Source organism: Sebastes umbrosus, chromosome 1 (genome assembly GCF_015220745.1).
Source record: "Sebastes umbrosus isolate fSebUmb1 chromosome 1, fSebUmb1.pri, whole genome shotgun sequence".
In the NCBI taxonomy this organism is placed as follows: domain Eukaryota; kingdom Metazoa; phylum Chordata; class Actinopteri; order Perciformes; family Sebastidae; genus Sebastes; species Sebastes umbrosus.
In genome coordinates this window covers 37,637,255-37,660,144 of record NC_051269.1, presented here as the reverse complement: position 1 = coordinate 37,660,144, position 22,890 = coordinate 37,637,255, and the positions used below count along the sequence as shown (strand labels likewise).

The window sequence follows — 22,890 nt, the reverse complement described above, 5'->3', positions numbered from 1 at the left end:
CCAAGATGGCACAGCAAACACGAAATCATTATGACAGGCAGAGTTCAACAAAGTAGGACTCAGCACACTAAGCACATTTTATCAGTGTTTTCTTTTTAGTCAGGCGCTTTCTCTAAATTAAAAAACAGACTGACATTCCTGCACCCAGCCCTGCTTGTTCAAGCTGATAATAAAAAAGGGTGAGTGTACATACATGAGCCTGTGTGTGTATTTGGGGGTGCACACACCTGTTTGGGAGTACTGTAGGGTAAATGTAATTGCTAAACACAGAGGCTGGCAGTGTTTAGAGATGCCAAATTGCACCTCTGGGAGTCACTATAGCTCGCAATCTGACTAATGAAGGCCAAGTAATCAAGCTTCAAACTCATCAACCATGTTTGCAGTAATTAAAAGGTTTATGTTCAGCACCAGGAGGGCCGTTTGACTCCGTCAGTCAGTGTCAGAAGCCAAACCTGATGTTTGTTATTTCCAGGAGCCGGAGCCAAAATCTGAACATTTGACACAAAAATCCACTCCTCTGGCTGTTTGCTAAGTTTATATTACGGCTGTCGATTCAAATATTTAATCACATGATCGTCCATAGTCAATCGCGATAATATGATATCTTACAGAAAGTTATTTTTCTTGTTTTCCTACGAATATACAGCAACTAGGACTGTCGATCAGTTAAAATATCTAATCACGATTAATCGCACAATTGTCCGTATTTAGTCACGATTAATCGCAAATTAATCACACATTTTTTACCTGTTCAAAATGTACCTTAAAGGGAGATTTGTATTTAATACTCTTATCAACATGGGAGTGGGCAAATATGCTTGTTTTATGCAAATGTATGTATATATTTATTATTGGAAATCAATTAACAACACAAAACAATGACTAATATTGTCCAGAAACCCTCACAGGTACTGCATTTAGTATGAAAAATATGCACAACCTTTAATCTTTAAAACTCAGCCGGCTACAACCTAAACATCACAAGTTGTGTTTAATGCGTTAAAGAAATTAGAGGCATTAAAATTAATTTGATTCAACGCGCTATTATTGCATTAACTTAGTTTATATATAATGCCATGACAAATACACTGTGTGCCACGGTTAAAAGTCCAGTCTGCACATTCACACCCAAGCAGAGAAGGAGCCTACATAAATGTACACGGTGATGGATACAGGTCCAATAATCAATTGTATGACGAGTACTGTCTGTCTGCATCATCCTGATCTATTCTGTCCTGTGGGACTTCTGAGGGGCGGGTCGTGTAAAATACTGCTGTCATACATTGCAGCTCCTGTCCTTCAAATCTACGTTTAATACACTAAAAATTAGAGGATTTTCCAAAGAAATAAACACATAATACACGTATAAACACGCCTGTGTAATAGATACATTACATCCGTTTGACATTCAGCTTGTACTGTAACCTCCTAAAACACCGTTGTTGTCTCTGGTTCTGCACACCTGCAAATAAAAAGGTTCTTTCACATCTGCATGGGTGTGATTTGTCATTATGCACAACAGCACGCGCACGCTGACTAACCGGATTAGGCTTTAACGCAATATTTGGTCGGATATAATGTTACACCTTCTGCCAGACATGCTGACATCCACAAGGATTTTACCCAGCATGCAGCGGGAGAGGTTCTACCAACGCAATACTCCAGGGATCATAAGTGACCTGAAGAGGACATCAGACGGTGGCTGTTTTGTCTCTTCAAAATGAGTCCACTCCAAACTTGAAAATTAAGATTTTACAGTATTAGACGGTGTGAGACCGCCATCACAATTAACAAAAATATCTAAAATTTTGATTTAATCGTGATAATTCAGCAAAGTCTTTGTGGTGAAGGAGACTCATAAGGTGCTATTTCAGTCTAAGAAATAAACCATTGGTATTTCCAGAGTTCCAGTGCTTCTCCATAAGGAGAGTAAATGAACCAGAGCATTTTTTAGCAAAGGACAGGGCTCTCTCTGGTGGCAGAGTCCTGCTAGTGTTACAGCTAATGCTCACCACAAGCGGGACCCCCAGTGAATGAGTAAAAAAATATGCACTTCCTATCAAGGAAAATAACAAAACAATTAAAAAGAAAATCATAGATATATTTTTTAAATTGTCATGTGAAGTGCAATGTGGAAGCTTCTCTGTTTACCAGTGAGCCGAGCCTAATAGGTACAGACTGTTGTGTTGTGGATCCCCCACTGCTTCCTTGATTACAGACAGTGGTTGCTTTGCAGCAGCCAATTAAAAACAAATACCATTCTCTCACATTTTACCACCATTGTTTTTACTTGTAGATCAATTCCCTTCAGCTGCACCATTTCACATAATGAATGCAGAAGCTTTTGATGTGTTTGCCTGGTTGGAGATATACGCACCGCAGGAGGACGGCCTGCTGTTCTCACCTTATTGCCATGTAATAGTTTGAAGAGTAGGCGATGTTAAGTCTGGATGGGAATATTGTCGCATCTCGTAAATGAGTAAAATTTATAACACAGATATTTGTTAAAGTTTTAGTTAACTGCCATATTTTATAGTTAGTGGTTATTATCATGCTTCATTACGTCCTTTTACTACGTTTCTCTGTAAAACAAGCCAAAGGTAATATCACCACATCAATACCGATATGGGTGAAACTGCAATTAACCAATTAATTCTTTAATTGATATTGGGTAAGCCATCTCCGCGGCCATTAATAGCAACAAGCAGGTAAATTATTTCATGAATAAATTAGTTATGGAAGAAGCACTCAGCATGTTTCTGGTGGCTTACCTCAATTGACCCGGGGGGTATGAGATACCTGGTGCTGTACAGGATTGTGGCATCCATCCTGTCCTAGACGGATCGCCATCTCTGCTCCCTGAAAGCCCGCCATGTGCCTGGAGTCTCTGGATACAGGGGGCGGACAGGGTGTTCACTGGGGACCCACTTGACTTGAGGAGAAGTGGAGCTGGTGGCTGACCTGTTTGTGAGCAATTAGAGTGTCCTCTTTGGTTCTCTCTGAGGTCAACCAGTGCTCCTCCATTGGGGGTGGACTGGACTGGCCCATGACTCTGTGCGAGAGTCATGCGAGGCAGGGGGCGCCATTCTCTTGCGTTCGGTCCGGAGGTTGAGATGGTGAGACTGAGTAGCTTGGGCCTCCAGGCTGCAGTTGTCTCTCATTCAGAATGCACGTTGGTGGGTGTTTGTGGACTGGTGCGAGACTAGGAACCTCAGTCCGGCTTCATGCCCTCTACGGCAGGGGTTCTCAACCTTTTGTAACTTGAGGCCCACTTCCGATAGTTAAAAAATTTCCGAGGACCACCTTCCCAAAAATTGCTCGATTTTGTGTCACTGCATCTGTGACATATATGTCTGTAAAGGGGAGACTCGTGGGTACCCATAGAACCTATTTTCATTCACATATCTTGAGGTCAGAGGTCAAGGTACCCCTGTGCAGCCAAACATGTCAGTTTTTCCTCGCCAAAATTTAGCATAACTTTGGAGCGTTATTTAACCTCCTTCCCGACAAGCTAGCATGACATGGTTTGTACCGATGGATTCTTTAGGTTTTGTAGTTTCATGTGATACCCAGCTTTAAAAGTGAGTCCGCTATAACCTCTGAAATACAGAATAGCGGTTAATCTAACCATTTGGCAGCACCTTCGCGGCCCACTAGGCGGCTCTCTGAGGCCCACCAGTGGGCCCCGGCCCAGTGGTTGAGAAAAGCTGCTCTACGGGGTATCTTAGATTTTCTGCAGGGCCTGTTACCGATTCCGTGACGTGCTGTGTCCATATACTCGCACGCTCACCCCTCTCATCATAATAAAATCACACATCCTATTGTACAAATTGCCCACAGTAATAGCAGTTAACTTATTTACTCTGTAGCTGACTGGATTGTACTCTCTCCAGGGATCTGTCTGACAGTCGGACACTTGAAAAACTTCCTCTAAAACGCCTCCTTACTTTTTGAACTGTATTTTCAACTTACTTGATACTTTTATACCTGTCCTACAAAACGTTCAACATCTGTATAGTAGCACCAGTGATATGTGTAAGAAAAGTTAAAGTATGTATGAGTATGTGCGTAGCCCTCCAACTACAAGCCCAGCTGTTACCAGTGGGTATTACTGAGTTTCAGGGGAGACGAGCAGTGCATGCATTGGGGCTTTATGGGGGTTTGGGCGCCACTTGTGGGATTAGATTGGATGGTAAGTGCATCCGCCGAGGTGCCTTGTGCTAATGTCTTTGGATGTTTGGGATGAATAAACAAATGACCCAGTGGTAGAATTCAGCTGAATGATGCGAGGTGAAAAGAAAAGATTATTGTGAGAAGGAAAATGGCATTTTATATTGCTTTTGTTATAGTTTTTCAAGAAGAAATCAACGCCACCTGTGGAAGAGCACTTAGTGAAAGCTACAAGCACACAGGCTCATGAACAACATCAGGAGGAAAGAAAACAATATTTATTTATTTGTTTAATCAGGCAGTCTCATCAAGATTAATTAACACTTTTCCAAGAGAGACCCTGAGAACAAGAAACATTCACAGGAGCACAATCAGCAAAACAGAAACAACACAACTACACAATAAACAGGAATTAAAACAGTTACGAGAATCATAAAAAATCATCAGATAATAAAGCTTTAAAATGTCCGAGGGGAATGTGAGACTCAGATGCAGTTTGCAGCTCATTTCATTTAAATGACGCATAGTACCTGAAACCAAACATTAGTGTGTACATGGGGGATATCTAAGATGAAGTAGTTACTGGATAATGTACCGCACTTACTGGATTTAAATGACAGAAGAGTTGTGAAGTAGTTTGGAAGCTTCAACAGTAGAGCTGTATAAGTGAATAACATGAGACGGCTATTCCTTGGTGACTGTAAAGAGGTCCATCCGACCGAGTGATACAGAGAACAATGAGTCCAAAATGTGTCATTTGTGGTAAAGCTTACACAGAAATCCTTTAATTCTACACAAGAAGCCTAATTTGATATTTAATTTTTGAATCAATTGTTGAATATGAATCTTGAATGAGAGTCTGCTGTCAAGCCAAATTCCTAAATATTTGTAAGACTCGGCAAGATTAATGTGAGTTTCATTTAAAGTTTTAACGTAAGGAAAGTCAGAGTCACTGGTGGAGGTGGAGAATGCCATGTATTTTGTTTTTTTCCTGCTTTTAAAACTAGTCTGTGTTTACGGAGTGATAATTGGAAAGCATCAAAGGCAGACTGTACACCCTGGTGGATGGGCAGGAACACAACAGCTCATAATAAACACAAGACTCACTTTTTTATCTGTTCAAAATGTGTGGATTTGTCAAGTATTTAATACTCTTATTAGCATGGGTGTGGGCAAATATGGTTGTTTCATGCAAATGTATGTGTATATTTATTATTGGAAATCAATTGACAACACAAAAGAATGACAATCCTCACATGTACTGCATTTACCATAAAAAAAAATATATGCTCAAATCATAACATGGCAAACTGCAGCCCAACAGGCAACAACAGCTGTCAGTGTGCTGACTTGACTATAACTTGCCTAAAACTGCATGGGATTAGCAGAAAGGGGGCAAAATCATTACCATCTGTGCTGTATGACCATCTGTACTATATGATTTTTATACTTGAATGATTGTGTGTCTATGTGTGTCTCTGTCCCCCAGAAAACGCTGAAGGAACAGCTGGATATACATTATAGGGAGGCTCATCAGAAGCAGCTCAGCCGACTCGGTGACAAGATCGATGCTGGATGAACTCAGAGTAAGGAAACACCAGTAAAGCAAAATATACTGTTTATTTTTTTTATTTATTTTTTAGAGATTTTTATACTAATAAAAAATGTCATAGTGTAGCATCTCATAAAAAACATCATAAAAAGTCATACTAGTATCTCATTAAAAATGTCATAGTATAGTATTCCATAAATATTTCATAAAAGAAGTCATAGTATATATATGTATGTAGTATATGTCATAGTATAGTATGTCATTAGGAAATGTATGGTATGGCATACCATAAAAATGTCATACTATAATATCCCATAAAATGTAATTAAAAAAGATATAGTAAAGTATGCATGCCAATAAAAAGTATCATAAAAAATACATAGTATTGTATGCCATAAAAGTGTCATAAAAAATGTCATAGTATAATATGTCAAAAAAGTAATTGTATAGCATGTCGAAAAAAGGCCATAGATTAGTGTGTAAAAAAGTCATAGTATGCGTATGTTGAAAAATTTCATGGAAAAAAAGTCATAGTTTGATATCTTGAAAAATTGTATTGAAAAAAAAGTTTTAGTATATGTCATAGTATAGTGTGTCGAAAAGTTTCATGAATAAAAATCATAGTATAGTATGTCCAAAAATTTCATTAAAAAAAGTCATAGCACAGTGTGTCGATAAATTCTTGAAAAATGTCTTGGTATAATCAATTAAAATATTTAATTGAAATTTTTTTTAGTTAATGTTGAAAAATTTCATTAAAAAAATTCATAGTATAGCATGGAAAAAATGTTATGGAAAAAATGTCATAGTAACATATGTCGAAATAATTTCATGGAAAAAAAAAAGTCGGTATAGTATGTTGAAAAATGTTATGAAAAAAGTCAGTATAGTGTGTCGAAAAAAGTCATGGAAAAAAAGTCATGGCATAGTTTGTCAAAAAATTTCATAAAAAAAGTCATAGTATAGTATGTCGAAAACCTTTATGAAAAAAAGTCATAGTATAGTATGTCGAAAACTTTTGAAAAAAAGTCAAAGCATAGTATGTTGAAAACTTTTTTGAAAAAAAGTAATTCTATAGTATGTTGAAAAAATAAAAAGTCATAGTATAGTATGTCGAAAAATTTCATGAAAAAAAGTCATAGTATAGTATGTTGAAAAATTTCACCAAAAAAGTCATTCTATAGTATGTCCAAAAATTTTATGAAAAAAAGTCATAGTATAGTATCTCGAAAAATTTCGTGAAAAAAATTCATAGTATAGTATGTCGAAAAATTTCACCAAAAAATTCATTCTATAGTATGTCGAAAAAATTAAAAATTTCATAGTATAGTATGTCCAAAAATATATATATATATATATATTTTAAAGTCATAGTATAGTAAGTCGAAAACTTTTGAAAAAAAGTAATTCTATAGTATGTTGAAAAAATAAAAAGTCATAGTATAGTATGTCGCAAAATTTTCATGAAAAAAAAGTCATTCTATAGTATGTCGAAAAATTTCATGAAAAAAAGTCAGTATAGTATGTTGAAAAATTTCATGAAAAAAAGTCATAGTATAGTATGTTGAAAAATTTCACCAAAAAAGTCATTCTATAGTATGTCCAAAAATTTTATGAAAAAAAGTCATAGTATAGTATCTCGAAAAATTTCGTGAAAACAATTCATAGTATAGTATGTCGAAAAATTTCACCAAAAAATTCATTCTATAGTATGTCGAAAAAATTAAAAAAGTCATAGTATAGTATGTCCAAAAATATATATATATATATATATATATATATATATATATTTTAAAGTCATAGTATAGTAAGTCGAAAACTTTTGAAAAAAAGTAATTCTATAGTATGTTGAAAAAATAAAAAGTCATAGTATAGTATGTCGCAAAATTTTCATGAAAAAAAAGTCATTCTATAGTATGTCGAAAAATTTCATGAAAAAAAGTCAGTATAGTATGTTGAAAAATTTCATGAAAAAAAGTCATAGTATAGTATGTTGAAAAATTTCACCAAAAAGTCATTCTATAGTATGTCCAAAAATTTTATGAAAAAAAGTCATAGTATAGTATCTCGAAAAATTTCGTGAAAACAATTCATAGTATAGTATGTCGAAAAATTTCACCAAAAAATTCATTCTATAGTATGTCGAAAAAATTAAAAAAGTCATAGTATAGTATGTCCAAAAATATATATATATATATATATATATATATATATTTTAAAGTCATAGTATAGTATGTCCAAAAAAATATTTAAAAAAAAAAAAGACATAGTATAGTATGTCGCAAAATTTTCATAAAAAAAGTCATAGTATAGTATGTCGAAAAATTTCCGAAAAAGTCATTCTATAGTATGTCGAAATATTTCACCAAAAAAGTCATTCTATAGTATGTTCAAAAAATATAAAAAAAAAAAAAAGTCATAGTATAGTATGTCCAAAAAATTATTAAAAAATAAAAAAGTCATAGTATAGTATGTCGGAGATTTCAGGAAAAAAAATTCATAGTATAGTATGTTGAAAACTTTCACCAAAAAAGTAATTCTATAGTAGTGAAAAATTTCATGAAAAAAAATCATAGTATAGTATGTTGAAAAATTTCGTGAAAAAAAGTAATTCTATAGTATATCGAAAAATGTCATGAAAAAAAGTCATAGTATATGTCCAAAAAGTTTTTTTTTTTTTTTTTTAAAGTCATAGTATAGTATGTCGAAAAATGTCATGAAAAAAAGTCATAGTATAGTATGTTGAAAAATTTCACCAAAAAAGTCATTCTTTAGTATGTCGCAAAATTTTCATGAAAAAAAGTCATAGTATAGTATGTCCAAAAAGTTTTGTTTTTTTTAAAGTCATAGTATAGTATGTCGAAAAATTTCGTGAAAAAAAGTCATAGTATAGTTTGTCGAAAAATTTCATCAAAAAAGTAATTCTATAGTATGTCGAAAAAAAAAAAAAAAAGTCATAGTATAGTATGTCCAAAGAAATCTTTTTTTAGAAAAAAAGTCAAAATATAGTATGTCGCAAAATTTTCATGAAAAAAAGTCATAGTATAGTATGTCGAAAAATGGCATGAAAAAAAGTCATAGTAAAGTATCTCGAAAAATTTCATGAAAATAAGTCATAGTATAGTATGTCGAAAAATTTCATAAAAAAAGTCATAGTATACTATGTCCAAAAAATTATTTAAAAAAAAAAAAAGTCATTCTATAGTATGTCGAAAAATGTCACCAAAAAAGTAATTCTATAGTATGTCCAAAAAAAAAAAAAAAGCGTTGTATAGTATGTCCAAAAAATATATTTTTTGAAAAAAAGTCATAGTATAGTATGTTGGAAATTTCATGAAAAAAAATTATAGTATAGTATGTTGAAAAATTTCACCAAAAAAGTCATTCTATAGTATGTCGAAAACTTTCGTGAAAAAAAGTCATAGTATAGTTTGTCGAAAAATTTCATCAAAAAAGTCATTCTATAGTATGTCAAAAAAATGAAAAAAAGTCATAGTATACTATGTCCAAAAAAATCTTTTTAAAAAAAAAAAAGTTAAAGTATAGTATGTCGCAAAATTTTCATGAAAAAAAGTCATTGTATAGTATGTCGAAAAAATAAAAAAAAGTCATAGTACAGTATATCGAAAAATGTCATGAAAAAAAGTCATAGTATAGTATGTCCAAAGAAATCTTTTTTTAGAAAAAAAGTCAAAATATAGTATGTCGCAAAATTTTCATGAAAAAAAGTCATAGTATAGTATGTCCAAAAATGGCATGAAAAAAAGTCATAGTAAAGTATCTCGAAAAATTTCATGAAAATAAGTCATAGTATAGTATGTCGAAAAATTTCATAAAAAAAGTCATAGTATACTATGTCCAAAAAATTATTTAAAAAAAAAAAAAGTCATTCTATAGTATGTCGAAAAATGTCACCAAAAAAGTAATTCTATAGTATGTCCAAAAAAAAAAAAAAGCGTTGTATAGTATGTCCAAAAAATATATTTTTTGAAAAAAAGTCATAGTATAGTATGTCGGAAATTTCATGAAAAAAAATTATAGTATAGTATGTTGAAAAATTTCACCAAAAAAGTCATTCTATAGTATATCGAAAACTTTCGTGAAAAAAAGTCATAGTATAGTTTGTCGAAAAATTTCATCAAAAAAGTCATTCTATAGTATGTCAAAAAAATGAAAAAAAGTCATAGTATACTATGTCCAAAAAAATCTTTTTAAAAAAAAAAAAGTTAAATTATAGTATGTCGCAAAATTTTCATGAAAAAAAGTCATTGTATAGTATGTCGAAAAAATAAAAAAAAGTCATAGTACAGTATATCGAAAAATGTCATGAAAAAAAGTCATAGTATACTATGTCCAAAAAATATATTTTTTGAAAAAAAGTCATAGTATAGTATGTTGAAAAATTTCACCAAAAAAGTCATTCTATAGTAGGTCGCAAAATGTTCATGAAAAAAAGTCATAGCATAGTATGTCCAAAAAGTTTTTGTTTTTTTTAAAGTCATAGTATAGTATGTAGAAAAATGTCATTAAAAAAAAGTCATAGTATAGTATGTCGAAAAATGTCGTGAAAAAAAGTCATAGTATAGTATGTCCAAAAATTTTTTTTTTTTTTAAAGTCATAGTATAGTATCTCGAAGAATTTCATGAAAAAAAGTCATAGTACAGTATGTCGAAAAATGTCATGAAAAAAAGTCATAGTATACTATGTCCAAAAAATTAATTTAAAAAAAAAAAGTCATTCTATAGTTTGTCGAAAAATTTCATCAAAAAAGTCATTCTATAGTACGTCGAAAAAAAAAAAAAAAAAAGTCATAGTACAGTATATCGAAAAATGTCATGAAAAAAGTTATAGTATACTATGTCCAAAAAATATATTTTTTGAAAAAAAGTCATAGTATAGTATGTTGCAAAATTTTCATGAAAAAAAGTCATAGTATACTATGTCCAAAAATGTCGTGAAAAAAAGTCATAGTATAGTATGTCCAAAAATTTTTTTTTTTTTTAAAGTCATAGTATAGTATGTCGAAAAATTTCATGAAAAAAAGTCATAGTACAGTATGTCGAAAAATGTCATGAAAAAAAGTCATAGTATACTATGTCCAAAAAATTAATTTAAAAAAAAAAGTCATTCTATAGTATGTCGAAAAATGTTGTGAAAAAAAAGTCATTCTATAGTATGTCGAAAAATGTCATGAAAAAAAGTCAAAGTTTAGTATCTCGAAAAATTTCGTGAAAAAAAGTCATAGTATAGTTTGTCGAAAAATTTCATCAAAAAAGTAATTCTATAGTACGTCGAAAAAAAAAAAAAAAAGTCATAGTATAGTATGTCCAAAAAAATCTTTTTTTTTAAAAAAAAGTCAAAATATAGTATGTCGAAAAATGTCATGAAAAAAAGTCATAGTAAAGTATCTTGGAAGATTTTGTGAAAAAAAGTCAAAGTTTAGTATGTCGAAAAAATAAAAAAAAGTCATTCTATAGTATGTCCAAAAAGTTATTATTTTTTTTTTTTTTTAAGTCATAGTATAGTATGTCCAAAAAGTTTTTTTTTTTTGTTTTTTTTGTCATAGTATAGTATGTCGAAAAATGTCATGAAAATAAGTCATAGTATACTATGTGCAAAAAATATTAAAAAAAAAGTCATTCTATAGTATGTCGAAAAAATAAAAAAAAAGTCATAGTATAGTATGTCCAAAAATTTCCGAAAAAAAGTCATAGTATAGTTTTTCGAAAAATTTCACCGAAAAAGTAATTCTATAGTATGTCGAAAAAATAAAAAAAAAGTCGTAGTATAGTATGTCCAAAAAAATATTAAAAAAAAAAAAAAAAGTCGTAGTATAGTATGTCGCAAAATCTTCATGAAAATAAAGTCATAGTATGTCGACAAATTTCACCAAAAGTCATTCTATAGTATGTCGAAAAAATAAAAAAAAAAGTCATAGTATAGTATGTCCAAAAAGTTTTTTTTTTTTTTTAGTCATAGTACAGTATTTCGAAAAATTTCACCAAAAAAGTCATTCTATAGTATGTTGAAAAAATAAAAAAAGTCATAGTATAGTATGTCGAAAAATTTCCGAAAAAAAGTCATAGTATAGTTTTTCGAAAAATTTCACCAAAAAAGTAATTCTATAGTATGTCGAAAAAATTAAGAAAAAGTCGTAGTATAGTATGTCCAAAAAAATATTAAAAAAAAAAAAAAAGTCGTAGTATAGTATGTCGCAAAATCTTCATGAAAATAAAGTCATAGTATGTCGACAAATTTCACCAAAAGTCATTCTATAGTATGTCGAAATATTTCATGAAAAAAAGTCATAGTATAGTATGTCGACAAATTTCACCAAGTCATTCTATAGTATGTCGAAAAATTTCATGAAAAAAAGCCATAGTATAGTATCTCGAAAAAATTTGTAAAAAAGTCATAGTATAGTATGTCGAAAAAATTAAAAAAAAGTCAGTATATTATGTTAAAAAAAAGTAATAGTACAGTATGTTGAAAAAATTAAAAAAAAGTCATAGTATAGTATGTTGAAAAAATCAAATCAAATTAGTATAGTATGTCAAAAAATAATTTTAATCTAGTTAAGTATGTCAAAAAAAAAAGTCTGGTATAGTATTTTGAAAAAGAAATTGAAAAACTGTATGTACAGTATGTCGAAAAAAAGTCATAGTATGTCGAAAAAATAAAAAAGTCATAGTATAGTAAAAAAAAAAGTCATAGTATAGTATGTCGAAACAATTTTTTTTCTTAAAGTCATAATATAGTATGTTGAAATTAAAAAAAAATGTCATAGTAATGTAATAAAAATCATTGTACAGTATGTCGAAGAAATCATAGTATAAGTATAAGTCATAGTATAGTATGTTGAAGAAAAAATTAAAAAGTCATAGTATTGAATGTTGAAAAAAAAAAAGTCACATGTCAAAAAACAGTCACAGTATAGTATGTCGAAAAAATTAAAAAGTCTATTTAGTAGGTCAAAAAAATTAAAGCTAGTAAAGTATGTCAAAAAAAAAAAATCCTAAAAAGCTATAGTATATGTCACAAAAAGGCATAAGTAATAGTAGTATGTAAAGAAAAGAACTCATAAAAAGTAATAGAAATAAATACTGAAAATAGTGTGTCAAAAACAGTCATTAAAAAAATCATTGTATAGTATGTCTAAAAAAGCACACCGCTGTAAAGGACAGAGGTGCGCTGGATTTAGAACACATGACAAAATGGAATGCAGCACAATAACTGCTTTATGTCGATTATCTTGTTTTTGATAATCATTGGAAGTCAAATTGAAATTGAAATTTAAATGTGACTAACTGCACAGCCCTAGCACTGACATATGCGATTGTGATGCAAATTCTTATGTTGTCCTTCTCTTATTTTCTCCCCAGATGAGCAGAGATTCTTGATCATAACTGAAGATGACAGAGTTTGTTCACCTTCTTCTACTACCTATTACAGCAAAAAAGTCTGATCTTTTGTACAGAAGATTTAACTTTTACGTTCATCCTAGTGTTGAAAATGTCCCAACAGACAGTCACCTGATATTAAAGTCTATAAACATATTTTTCAACTAAACCGCATAAAATCTGAAATGTGTTTTCTTTGAGTGAACAGTTTTCTTTAATTTCTTGCTGTACCTCTCCTCTTGTGATCCAGTGTTGATGTAATAAAAGTTTACTATAAAAATCAATTGGATGTCTTTATTTTTGTAGATTTTGTATTAATGATTTGATTGGAGATACATATTTTGATATTGCTTTGTTCTTTGGGAAATCACATTGTGCATCCTGGAACTTCTGCACACATTTTTTTCCTAAGATATTCTTCACAAGGATTTGATTGCAATTTCAACTCCAATGAAGATTAAAGTGAACACAAAGGGTGGATGTGTATCAAGTGTTAGAATAAGCACTCATCAAGCAAAATACTACTTTGTTTATTAGCAAAGCGCAGTGAGAGCCAGCTGCTCTCTTGAATGTTGTTCAGATGCAGTTACAGCAGCCAAATGTGATTAAATAACCAAAACAGCACTTCAGTGCATTTTCACTCTTACTACAGCAGATATTATCCAGTTTTAACCGCATCAGCAAACGATTTTCATTAAACTGACATGGTCAAACAATGATTATTATTGCACCGAGTCTTTGGTTAAAAAAATACAGAATTTCTGTTGATTACAAATCTGCGTTACCATTACACGAAAAACAGCTTTGACATAGACAGGATAAACAATAAAAAACGACAAATGTGGGCACTGCAGACAAGAAGACAAACTGAAGAAAACTAGAATTCTACTGCATAAGCCAAAACCATTATTTGAAACTGAGGATCCTCAAGAAACCTTACCCTCCTTCTCCAAAATCCCTGGAGACAAACTAGTGTACACATCTGGCTCTTGGCCACGTGCCCATGCCCGCACTTTCAACAAGCAGTCTGGGGTTTGGTTCCTGTTCACAGTCTTTGTGTACCCTCTGCCTGCTGAGAGCTTCAGGCCCCTGAATCATGTCGGTGACGTCCACTAGCTCTCGCCTCTGGGACAGAGCGGTCACCATGTGCTCCAGCTTGGAGCGGATGGCGAAGTAGTGGTACTGGCGCTCTTTGGTCAGCTTGTGGAAGCAGTCCTTTAAGGTGCCATCCGGCGCTGCCTGGGTGGGCGAGCTCGGCCTGGGAGAGGTGGCCTGGTTTGTCGCTGCGCTCGCTGGTGTGATAAGGTCGGGGTGGTGTGTGAGCTGGAGGTCAGTCTGGGTGGCGCTGTCCGTCACTGACTGGCTGGTCTGAGTGGCGGCGTGGCAGGAGACGCCGCTGGGGGTCGCTGGCTCTTTCTGATCTGCGGGGAAACGCCGGGTGGTGCTACCGCCCAGGATCTCCTCCTGCTGGTGCTGCTGCTCCGTCCAGTCCTCACCTACGGTGGAGCAGTCGGACACTGGGTCAGTTTTAGGACGAACTGGAGTCAAGGGTTCACACGGGGGCTGGACCGCCATGTTGAGGAGCTTGCGGCTGGGTGTGCTGGTCAGACACAATAGCTCCACCGGCCTCTCTCTGACCAGGTGAGGAGAGGAGGTTAATGAGTGTTTGAGATGCTCGTAGATGCCGCTGTTTCGGACACTTGGAGGTCCTCGAGGGTTAAGAGGTAGAGACTGGGCGTAGAGGATGCGGAACTCCTCGTCAAATTTCTCTGTTATCTGACCGGAAAGCTCGATAAGGTTGCTGCTGTTTAGTTTTCCATCAGTCCAGTTGTACCTGCACAGGAGGGGGATTTAACAACATGCGTGACTGAAAGTAAGCAGCTGCAATCATCCAATTCCAGCAAGAAAAATGTATTACTTCACAGTCTGGTAAATCCGTGGGGTTTAAGGCCCAGACACACCAAGCCGACGTTAAAGAACTAGCGGCGATGACAGCCGACTGTTGCGTCGCCTCACGTCGCCTTTGTTTTGGCCGACAAGTTGCACTTGAACACGCTGCAAAGACTACAGCCGACAGCCAGTTGGCACGTACATATGCACCTGCGTGAGATGAAATAACTCTCCACACCAGCAGGTCGCTGTAGTCTGTATTCGTCATTCGAAAAGGGAAACTGGAAGACCGAGGACAGCGGATATACACTCAACGGCCACTTTATTAGGCACACCTGTTCAATTGCTTGTTAACACAAATAGCTAATCAGCCAATCACATGACAGTAACTCAATGCATTCAGGCATCTAGAGGTGGTGAAGACGACTTGCTGAAGTTCAAATCAAGCATCAGAATAAGGAAGAAAGGGGATTTAATTGACTTTGAACGTGGCATGGTTGTTGGTGCCAGACGGGCTGGTCTGAGTATTTAAAAAACTGCTGATCTACTGGGATTTTCACGCACAACCATCTCTAGGGTTTACAGAGAATGCTCCGAAAAAGAGAAAATATCCAGTGAGCGGCAGTTGTGTGGACGAAAATGCCTTGTTGATGTCAGAGGTCAGAGGAGAATGGGCAGAGTGGTTGGAGATGATAGAAAGGCAACAGTAACTCAAATAACCACTCGTTACAACCAAGGTATGCAGAATACCATCTCTGAACGCACAACACGTCCAACCTTGAAGCAGATGGGCTACAGCAGCAGAAGTGCACCTGGTACTAGCACCGGCCACTTTATTAGGTACACCTTGTACCTAATAAAGTGTCCGGTGAGCGTACAAGCCGTTGTTATGATACCAACATGAAAAAAGCAGCATCTGTCGACCATTTTCACACCACTCTCCCTCACCACTTAGCTTCAGTCCAAATGGCAATGTCATTGTGAAAATATCTGTGTATTGGAATGATCAGATGAGATGAAGACGAAAAATGAGAAGAGCCTTCTGTGTTTTCCCTCTTGACTTTACTCATTGGCTTGCTTTCCTCACTTCCGTTTCTCTTCTCGTGCACTGAAGCTGAACAGCCAATCAGAGCGTTTTCTCTCAGCGGCGGGCTCTGCCGTCGACTCAACATGCATGAATTGGCTGAAAAGCCTACGACACGGGCAGACTAGAGCCGACGGTGCGGGACACACCGCAAAAACTAGACCAACAGACGCTCACCAACGGCCCGAAACCATACCAAACCTCCCGATTTTCCCCGGAGACTCACGTTTTTCATCGCCCTCTCCCGGTTTCCACCGGGGGTCACAATTCTCCCGCATTTCTCCCAATTTATGGCAATTTGTCACACTTTTTTTCCTTTTTGTTATCTCAACCTGTTTCTGGCTCTGTACAGGGTGTATAAGCCCTACTGTTTCCACCCAAACGGCAACAGAGCTACACCAAATGTCTTTTCCCGGCGGAGGAGAGCTGCTCACGATGCGGCGCGGGTTGAGCTGTTCTCGTTGCACATCATAGCAAAGCCGGCGTGGCGAAAGTCATTGGAAATAACGGGTTTCAGAGCACAGTAGTGCCGTTGTCACATTGTGTCTGAAAGGGCCTTCAGTGAGTGAGAGACGGAGAGAGAAATGGAGAGAGCTAAGAGAAAGAAATTCTCAAGCAGGGGCAAAATATGAATGAATGAAAACTGATGAATATTAGTTTTTACCAGAGATTCACACAAGTTCACGCCAGAGGGGCGAATAATTTCGTTTTCTTTCCTGAGAATTAAAAGTAAAATTCAATTTTTTTGGGGGAGAACCCACAGACCCCCCTGCTTTGGTTTTGAAATTCTCCCTATTTTTGTGGTCTCAAGGTTGGCAAGTATGCCCGAAACTGTCCGACGGCTGACAGTCGGCTTTGTGTGTCAGGGCCTTTAGGCGTCTCAGTGCCACCTAATAGACAGCTAAACAGTTTGACTTTAGGTAAAATAGTTAGCAGACTGTTACCTGTAAGAACCTGTAGCCACTCTGTTTCCATCAATCAGCATGAACCGCTCATGAACTTCCCCAGTAATCCTCGCTCCTGATCTCATGTAATAAGTCGTACCAGTTATGGTTCGCACTCTCATTTGCTGAAAGGATTTCAAAAGAAAAACAGAGAGAGAAAACAGCAGGAGTGATAATAAGAGAGAGATAACTGCCAGACCAACCCAGTCATATCAAATATTAAAGGTGCTATCTGATGTTCGTCTTGTGTACACAGAGCCACACCCAGCTTTACTGAACCAGCCACATACCCGAAGGTCATCTAGGCGAACGCCGACATTTTTGCACATCTTGAGGAAAGCAGGAGCACATGATTGGTCCAGCAGGATGTAGACGGGGACTTTGCGGTGGCAGCATGCCTCCTGAAGATCCTTAAAGATATCCAGGTCTGTCAGGGAGTCTGTCACTATGGCAATCACCTGCAGTGGAAAATTACAGAGGTAATATAATAGAATTCCTTTTAGGGCTGCAGCTCGCAGATGTAGCACATGACTGTGTTTTTATTATTGTCAAATGCAAGGCCCTTATTCAAACAGAGCTGCGAATCTCTGTCAGACACACTCCCAGTAATGTGTGTGCTGATGAGCTTTCTATTGACTGTGGTCTGTTACCATGGCAATCGGCAGTAACGCTTGGTCAGCAAACAAGTTACTTTTATTCAGGAGACAAGTAGGTGCTCTGTGGGGCTCGTCTCCATTTTCCTGAGCTTAGGTTTCGCAGCGAGATTTCTCTTTTTTCGCGAGGAAGAAAGGAATTTCACATGCTGTGGTAAAGGTTGTCTGTCGAGGATTAGACACGGATGTTTACATAGCTCAGATTTATTGCTTCAAACTGGTGTTATCCACATGCAGCTTTTTCAGGAGTTCCCCACCTTATTTGGAGTGTGGGTGCTTATTTTTATAGGAAAATGTGTGTTAAATTTCACAGAAATAAAGGACCAGGTTGTTCCTGTGAGCTGACCCGTGACGATGCAGATGCACGGTGTGTTGTTACAGTCGGCGGCCTCGTTGTACAATAAGACACTGTATGCACTAAGTGGTTAAACATTACAAAAGGACGGATGACCTAACGGTTAAACTTTGATGGAAATATTTTTTTCTAAGGTTTCAACACACTGTATATACACCACCACATTTTAGCTGAGAGGAAAACCCAACATCGAAGCTCTCTAATGATGAGGGAATGCAAACTTTGATAGAGGGGAGGCGAAGCAAGTCAAGGCACATCTGGCACGCAGGCCCTCCGCAGGCCTGAGGTGCTGCTGAAGCCGCACACTCCCTCCATGCTGGAATGTTTCTGTTCAAAAACAGACAGGCTGTGACTGACGGCTCCCGTCAGGAGCATCAACATGAATATTCATGGCTCTGTTTTTTGTTTGTTTGATCCTTTTGGTCACTGCTTTCTTTCTGATCAAGACTTCAAAAACCTTCAGACTGATCAAGGAAATTCCACGGGGACAATCTGGCATGTATTTTAAGGATAATACAAAGAAGATTTGAGTTTTCCCTCCAAAAATGTTTTAATAAGTGACTATATATAAACACACACGCCATCTTATTTTGTGGCAGGGGGGCTATTTGATAAAATATCAATCTGAACTTGACAAACAGACAAAATAATTTTAGAATGATATCATACAAAAACATGCTGTCATGGTATCAGTGCAGCCTTTAGGCCTAGAAAAGTAGGGATGCACCGATACCGGGTCAAGTATCGGGCCGATACTGACTCGAATAGCTGGATCGGATATCGCTGACAATGGGGCCGATCTATTAAATTCAGTTCTATGTTTATATACTATATACATTATATACTAAAATTGTAATTCCTGTTTAAGTCTTGACCAATTTAATGCTGCATTATAAAGGTTTACACCATGAATTGAAATGTCTGTTCATTTTGAAGATTTTTTTACCAAGTTGTTGGTGTCAATTTATTATTTTAATAATAAAGAAAATTCTGTAGTCATCCATGTACTTGTTACATTTTGCTTTACATATACATACCTTACACATAACAGAGTGATCCCAGTCACTTCCACACTGTGAGGCACACAGCTTATTAATTAAACACTGGTATCGGATCAGTACTCGGTATTGACCGATACCCAAAGCCCAGGTATCGCTATTGAGACTGAAAAAGTCGGATCGGTGCATCCCTACTATCGAAATATGAGGCTACCCGGTTAACCCTGCCGGACTGACCGTGCTGACCCGTTCTGGAGGTCCCTGACGGTGCCCCAGTTGTGCTTCGCTGCCAGTAGACGGGGTTGTTCCTGCTGAGCTCTAGGCTGCCGCACCTCTACCGGTGCCCACTTTGTTAGCTGCAGGGTCATCAGCTGGGGACCACCGTTCATTGATGTTTCGCCCCTTTAGCCCAGAACATCTCCTGGTGGCAGTGAACAGGGACGTGTCCCTGACACTCCCTGCAGCTAGGGGAATGTCCATATTAGGGGTGTCATGAATATCAATAAACATGAGTATTATGTTGTGCGATAATTGATCAATTCTCCAAAACACTGTATTGATTTTTAATTAACCTCTTAAAAATCTGACTGCCCGGCCACTATTCAATTTTACGGAGGTTGTAGTGAGCTCGACTTTAAAGCTAGAAGTGAAGATATTGGCATCATATGAAACTAGAACACCTAAGGAATCCATTGGTACCAACCATCATACTAGCTTGTCGAGAAGGAGGCTAAATCGCTCCAAAGTTGCGCTAAATGTTGGCGAGGAAAAACTGACATGGCGATTTTCAAAGGGGTCCGTTGACCTCTGACCTCAAGATATGTGAATGAAAATGGGTTCTATGGGTACCCACGAGTCTCTCCTTTACAGACATGCCCACTTTATGATTAATCACATGCAGTTTTTTGCATGCTCCTTTGTCACACTTTGTGCAATAATCTGGGAAAAAAACTGGCATCTCACCAATTTACATATTGTATTTTTATATATTGTTATATTTTGTTATGTTTTTTATATTTATATTGTATTATCTCTTTTTATATTGTATTACCTTTTCATTAGCACCTATGGGATTGTCACAACCTAATTTCGTTGTACTACACAATGACAATAAAGGGCTTGAAATGCAGTTTAAATGTGTTAGTTTTGCTTCTTCTGAAATGGTTTATTTCTGGTGTTTTCCCAAAAATTAAATAAAAAAAAAAAATCGCAATATATATCGAATCATTACCCCTGTATCATGATGCTGGGTATCGTAACACCAGATTCTCGCCATGACACAGCCCTACTCCATATATCCATCCTATAGACTCCACCCCAGAACACATACACACACAAACACACACCAGCATCACCTGGTTCTCTCATCCAATCAATGGCAAAAGCCAATTAAATGTATTTTAATTTGTCTTGCAATAAAATAAAAATTGAAAAAATTAATTTAAAGGGACTGTTTGTAACTTTTTTACACGTATAAATCTACCAGATCGGTTTCCCAAACTCCGGTGTCTTCCCTGTTCCCTCCGGCCGCGGTCGGGAGGCTGAGGCAGGAAAAGCCAACACTAGTATCAGCAGTGATTCATGGAGAGACTTTCGTCTGGTCAGCTAACATTACTGCCAAGCAGGTGAAATGTAGAGTGATATTGTGGTTTGAGCTGACGTGTTTCGCCTCACTGTGTTGAGCGATGCTCGTTCATGTCTACGTAGAGCGAGCAAGCGCGAACCCGACGCTGACTTTCGTTGACTTAACGGCCACAGGTGTAGCTGTTAACAAGCATTTCTGAAAGTTACAAACAGTCCCTCTAATTTAATTTCATTTCATTTCATTTCATTTTTTTTTTTAAAAGAGTGAAAAGAAATATCAGGCTACAATGTGACACAATGAAAGAAAACACAAAAATAGACACCAACTAGATATAATACATCAGGTGTCTTTAGGAATATCAGTGTGGCGCCTGCAGGAAATAATACAATCAGTTACCAAAATAAAGAAATATAAAAGGTGATTATTAGATGAACAATATGCAGAACACATGCACGCACGCACACACCAGCATCACCTGGTTCTCTCATCCGATCAATGGCAAAATTGTGTTAATTGGCCTGTATTCACTGTTCTTGTCGTCCTGTTGTTCTGTTAATGTAATTTATTTTGTCTTGCAATAAAATTACAAATTAAAAAATGTATTCAACTTAATTTAATCTAATTAATGAAATGAAATGAAATGAAATTAAATTAAATTAAATTAATTAAATTAAATTAAATATAATTTGATTGAATTTAATTTTTTTTAAAAGAGTGAAAAAGAAATATCAGACTACAATGTGACACAATGAAAGAAAATACAACTAGATATAATACATCAGGTGTCTTTAGGAATAGCAGTGTGGCGCCTGCAGGAAATAATACAATCAGTTACCAAAATAAAGAAATATAAAAGGTGATTATTAGATAAACCAGTATGCAGCTGTGCTTTCAGTACTCTCTGTGTCCATACTGTACCTCTTTAGCACTCTTGATCATCCGCCTCGCAGCCTCCTTGCAGCCGTAGATGTTGTCCCCGTAGCCCGGCTGGAAGTGAGCCACGGCCCGGGTGACTCCCCGGTACGACCCGGCGGTGAAGCCCGGCCAGCCGAGCTCCAGCACCGGCGGCTCCACGTCCGACACATCGGGGAAGTATGTGAGGGAAGAACAGTCCTGTGAGCAGCTGAGTGACTGCTCCAGACCCAGACCCGGGTCCTGGTCCGGGAGGAGGAGGAGAGACCCGCACCGTGGAGGAGGAACCGCGGAGCTCCGGATCCGCTGCGTCTCCTCGTCCGACAGAAAGTTGTGGATCCTCTCTCTCCGCAGGAAGTCCAGGAAGTGGTCCAACCCTCCGGACAGCAGCTCCTCCAGCGCCAGCCGGTGTGTCTCGTTGTAGACCTCCTGGTTCTGGTTCTGGACGCGGGTTGGTGTCGAACCGAACCTCAGAGGAGAATCCTCCAGACACTGCGACAGAGCCATGGCTGTGTTTTCAAATAAACGGCTCAACGGCTGCAGGTAACAGGTAACGTTCCGACCTGTAACCGTCACATTCGTATTTTAGTTTTTCCCTCACGATGCCGTCGTGGATCCGGATTGGCTGACGGAGCAGGTTGTCAGACCGGATTGGCGGCTCCGGGCTCGCTGAGGCGGACTGTCAGTCTACTGTAAAGCCGGTCTCATTGGCTCATTTGGAGGCAAACAAGCCTCCTAGAGGTCCCAACGGTCCGGCCTCTCTGCTCCGCTCTGATCCGGTTACACCGCAGAGACCAACGAGGAGCACAGACCTCTCACTCTGACGCTTTTCTCTGATCCCATGGAAGGCTGGGATTCCTTCCTGGACACCAATATCCTCAAACTCAATTAAAAAACGTACCATTTCTTTTAAAAAACACTTCTGGTATTGGTTCCTCTTTCACTTTAGAGGAAGATAAATTGGTAGAAAGTCATTTTCTGCCACAGTGAGGAACTCAAAAGGTTGTGAAGTATGAATAAATGAATGAATGAATTAATGAAAGACTTTATTTCGAACATAAAATAAATAAAAACAGATACAAAATAATTAACAAACAAAACAAGAGTAATAGTGTCCGAAAAGGAGTAGGTAGAAGTAAAACTTATATTTCCCTATACCCCTTTCTCACTTCTCCTCTGATAACTCATATAACATAGAATGGTAATACAAGTAGTTTGCAGACAAAAGTCAACACATTTTTTTAAAGAAGTGTTCATATTCAGCCATGCCAAGGTCACACAAAAAGCGTGCGTTAAAATCATATTCCTTTTACAGTGCTCAAGGTGCACAAACTGTGGGTAACCAT

The 22,890-nt window shown here is 36.5% G+C and overlaps 1 protein-coding gene and 1 long non-coding RNA gene across 8 annotated transcripts in view; one reads left to right on the top strand and one right to left on the bottom strand.

The window, feature by feature from the left end:
• LOC119486476 overlaps positions 1 to 13,407 on the top strand; it is a 47,001-nt gene extending 33,594 nt beyond the window's left edge. For all 7 annotated transcript variants that reach the window (XR_005206548.1, XR_005206543.1, XR_005206546.1 and 4 more), the window contains 2 exons: positions 5,660 to 5,756; positions 13,106 to 13,407. This is a non-coding gene — a long non-coding RNA (uncharacterized LOC119486476). The remainder of the gene's footprint in view (positions 1 to 5,659; positions 5,757 to 13,105) is intronic.
• A 230-nt stretch (positions 13,408 to 13,637) lies between these two features.
• fam83d (family with sequence similarity 83 member D) lies at positions 13,638 to 22,531 on the bottom strand. Its single transcript, XM_037766584.1, has 4 exons — positions 21,551 to 22,531; positions 17,332 to 17,499; positions 17,042 to 17,166; positions 13,638 to 14,957 (listed from the first exon to the last, which is right to left on the bottom strand). The coding sequence occupies exons 1-4, from the start codon at positions 22,049 to 22,051 to the stop codon at positions 14,093 to 14,095; spliced, it is 1,659 nt and encodes a 552-aa protein (XP_037622512.1). The 5' UTR covers positions 22,052 to 22,531; the 3' UTR covers positions 13,638 to 14,092.
• Between the last annotated feature and the right edge of the window lie 359 nt (positions 22,532 to 22,890).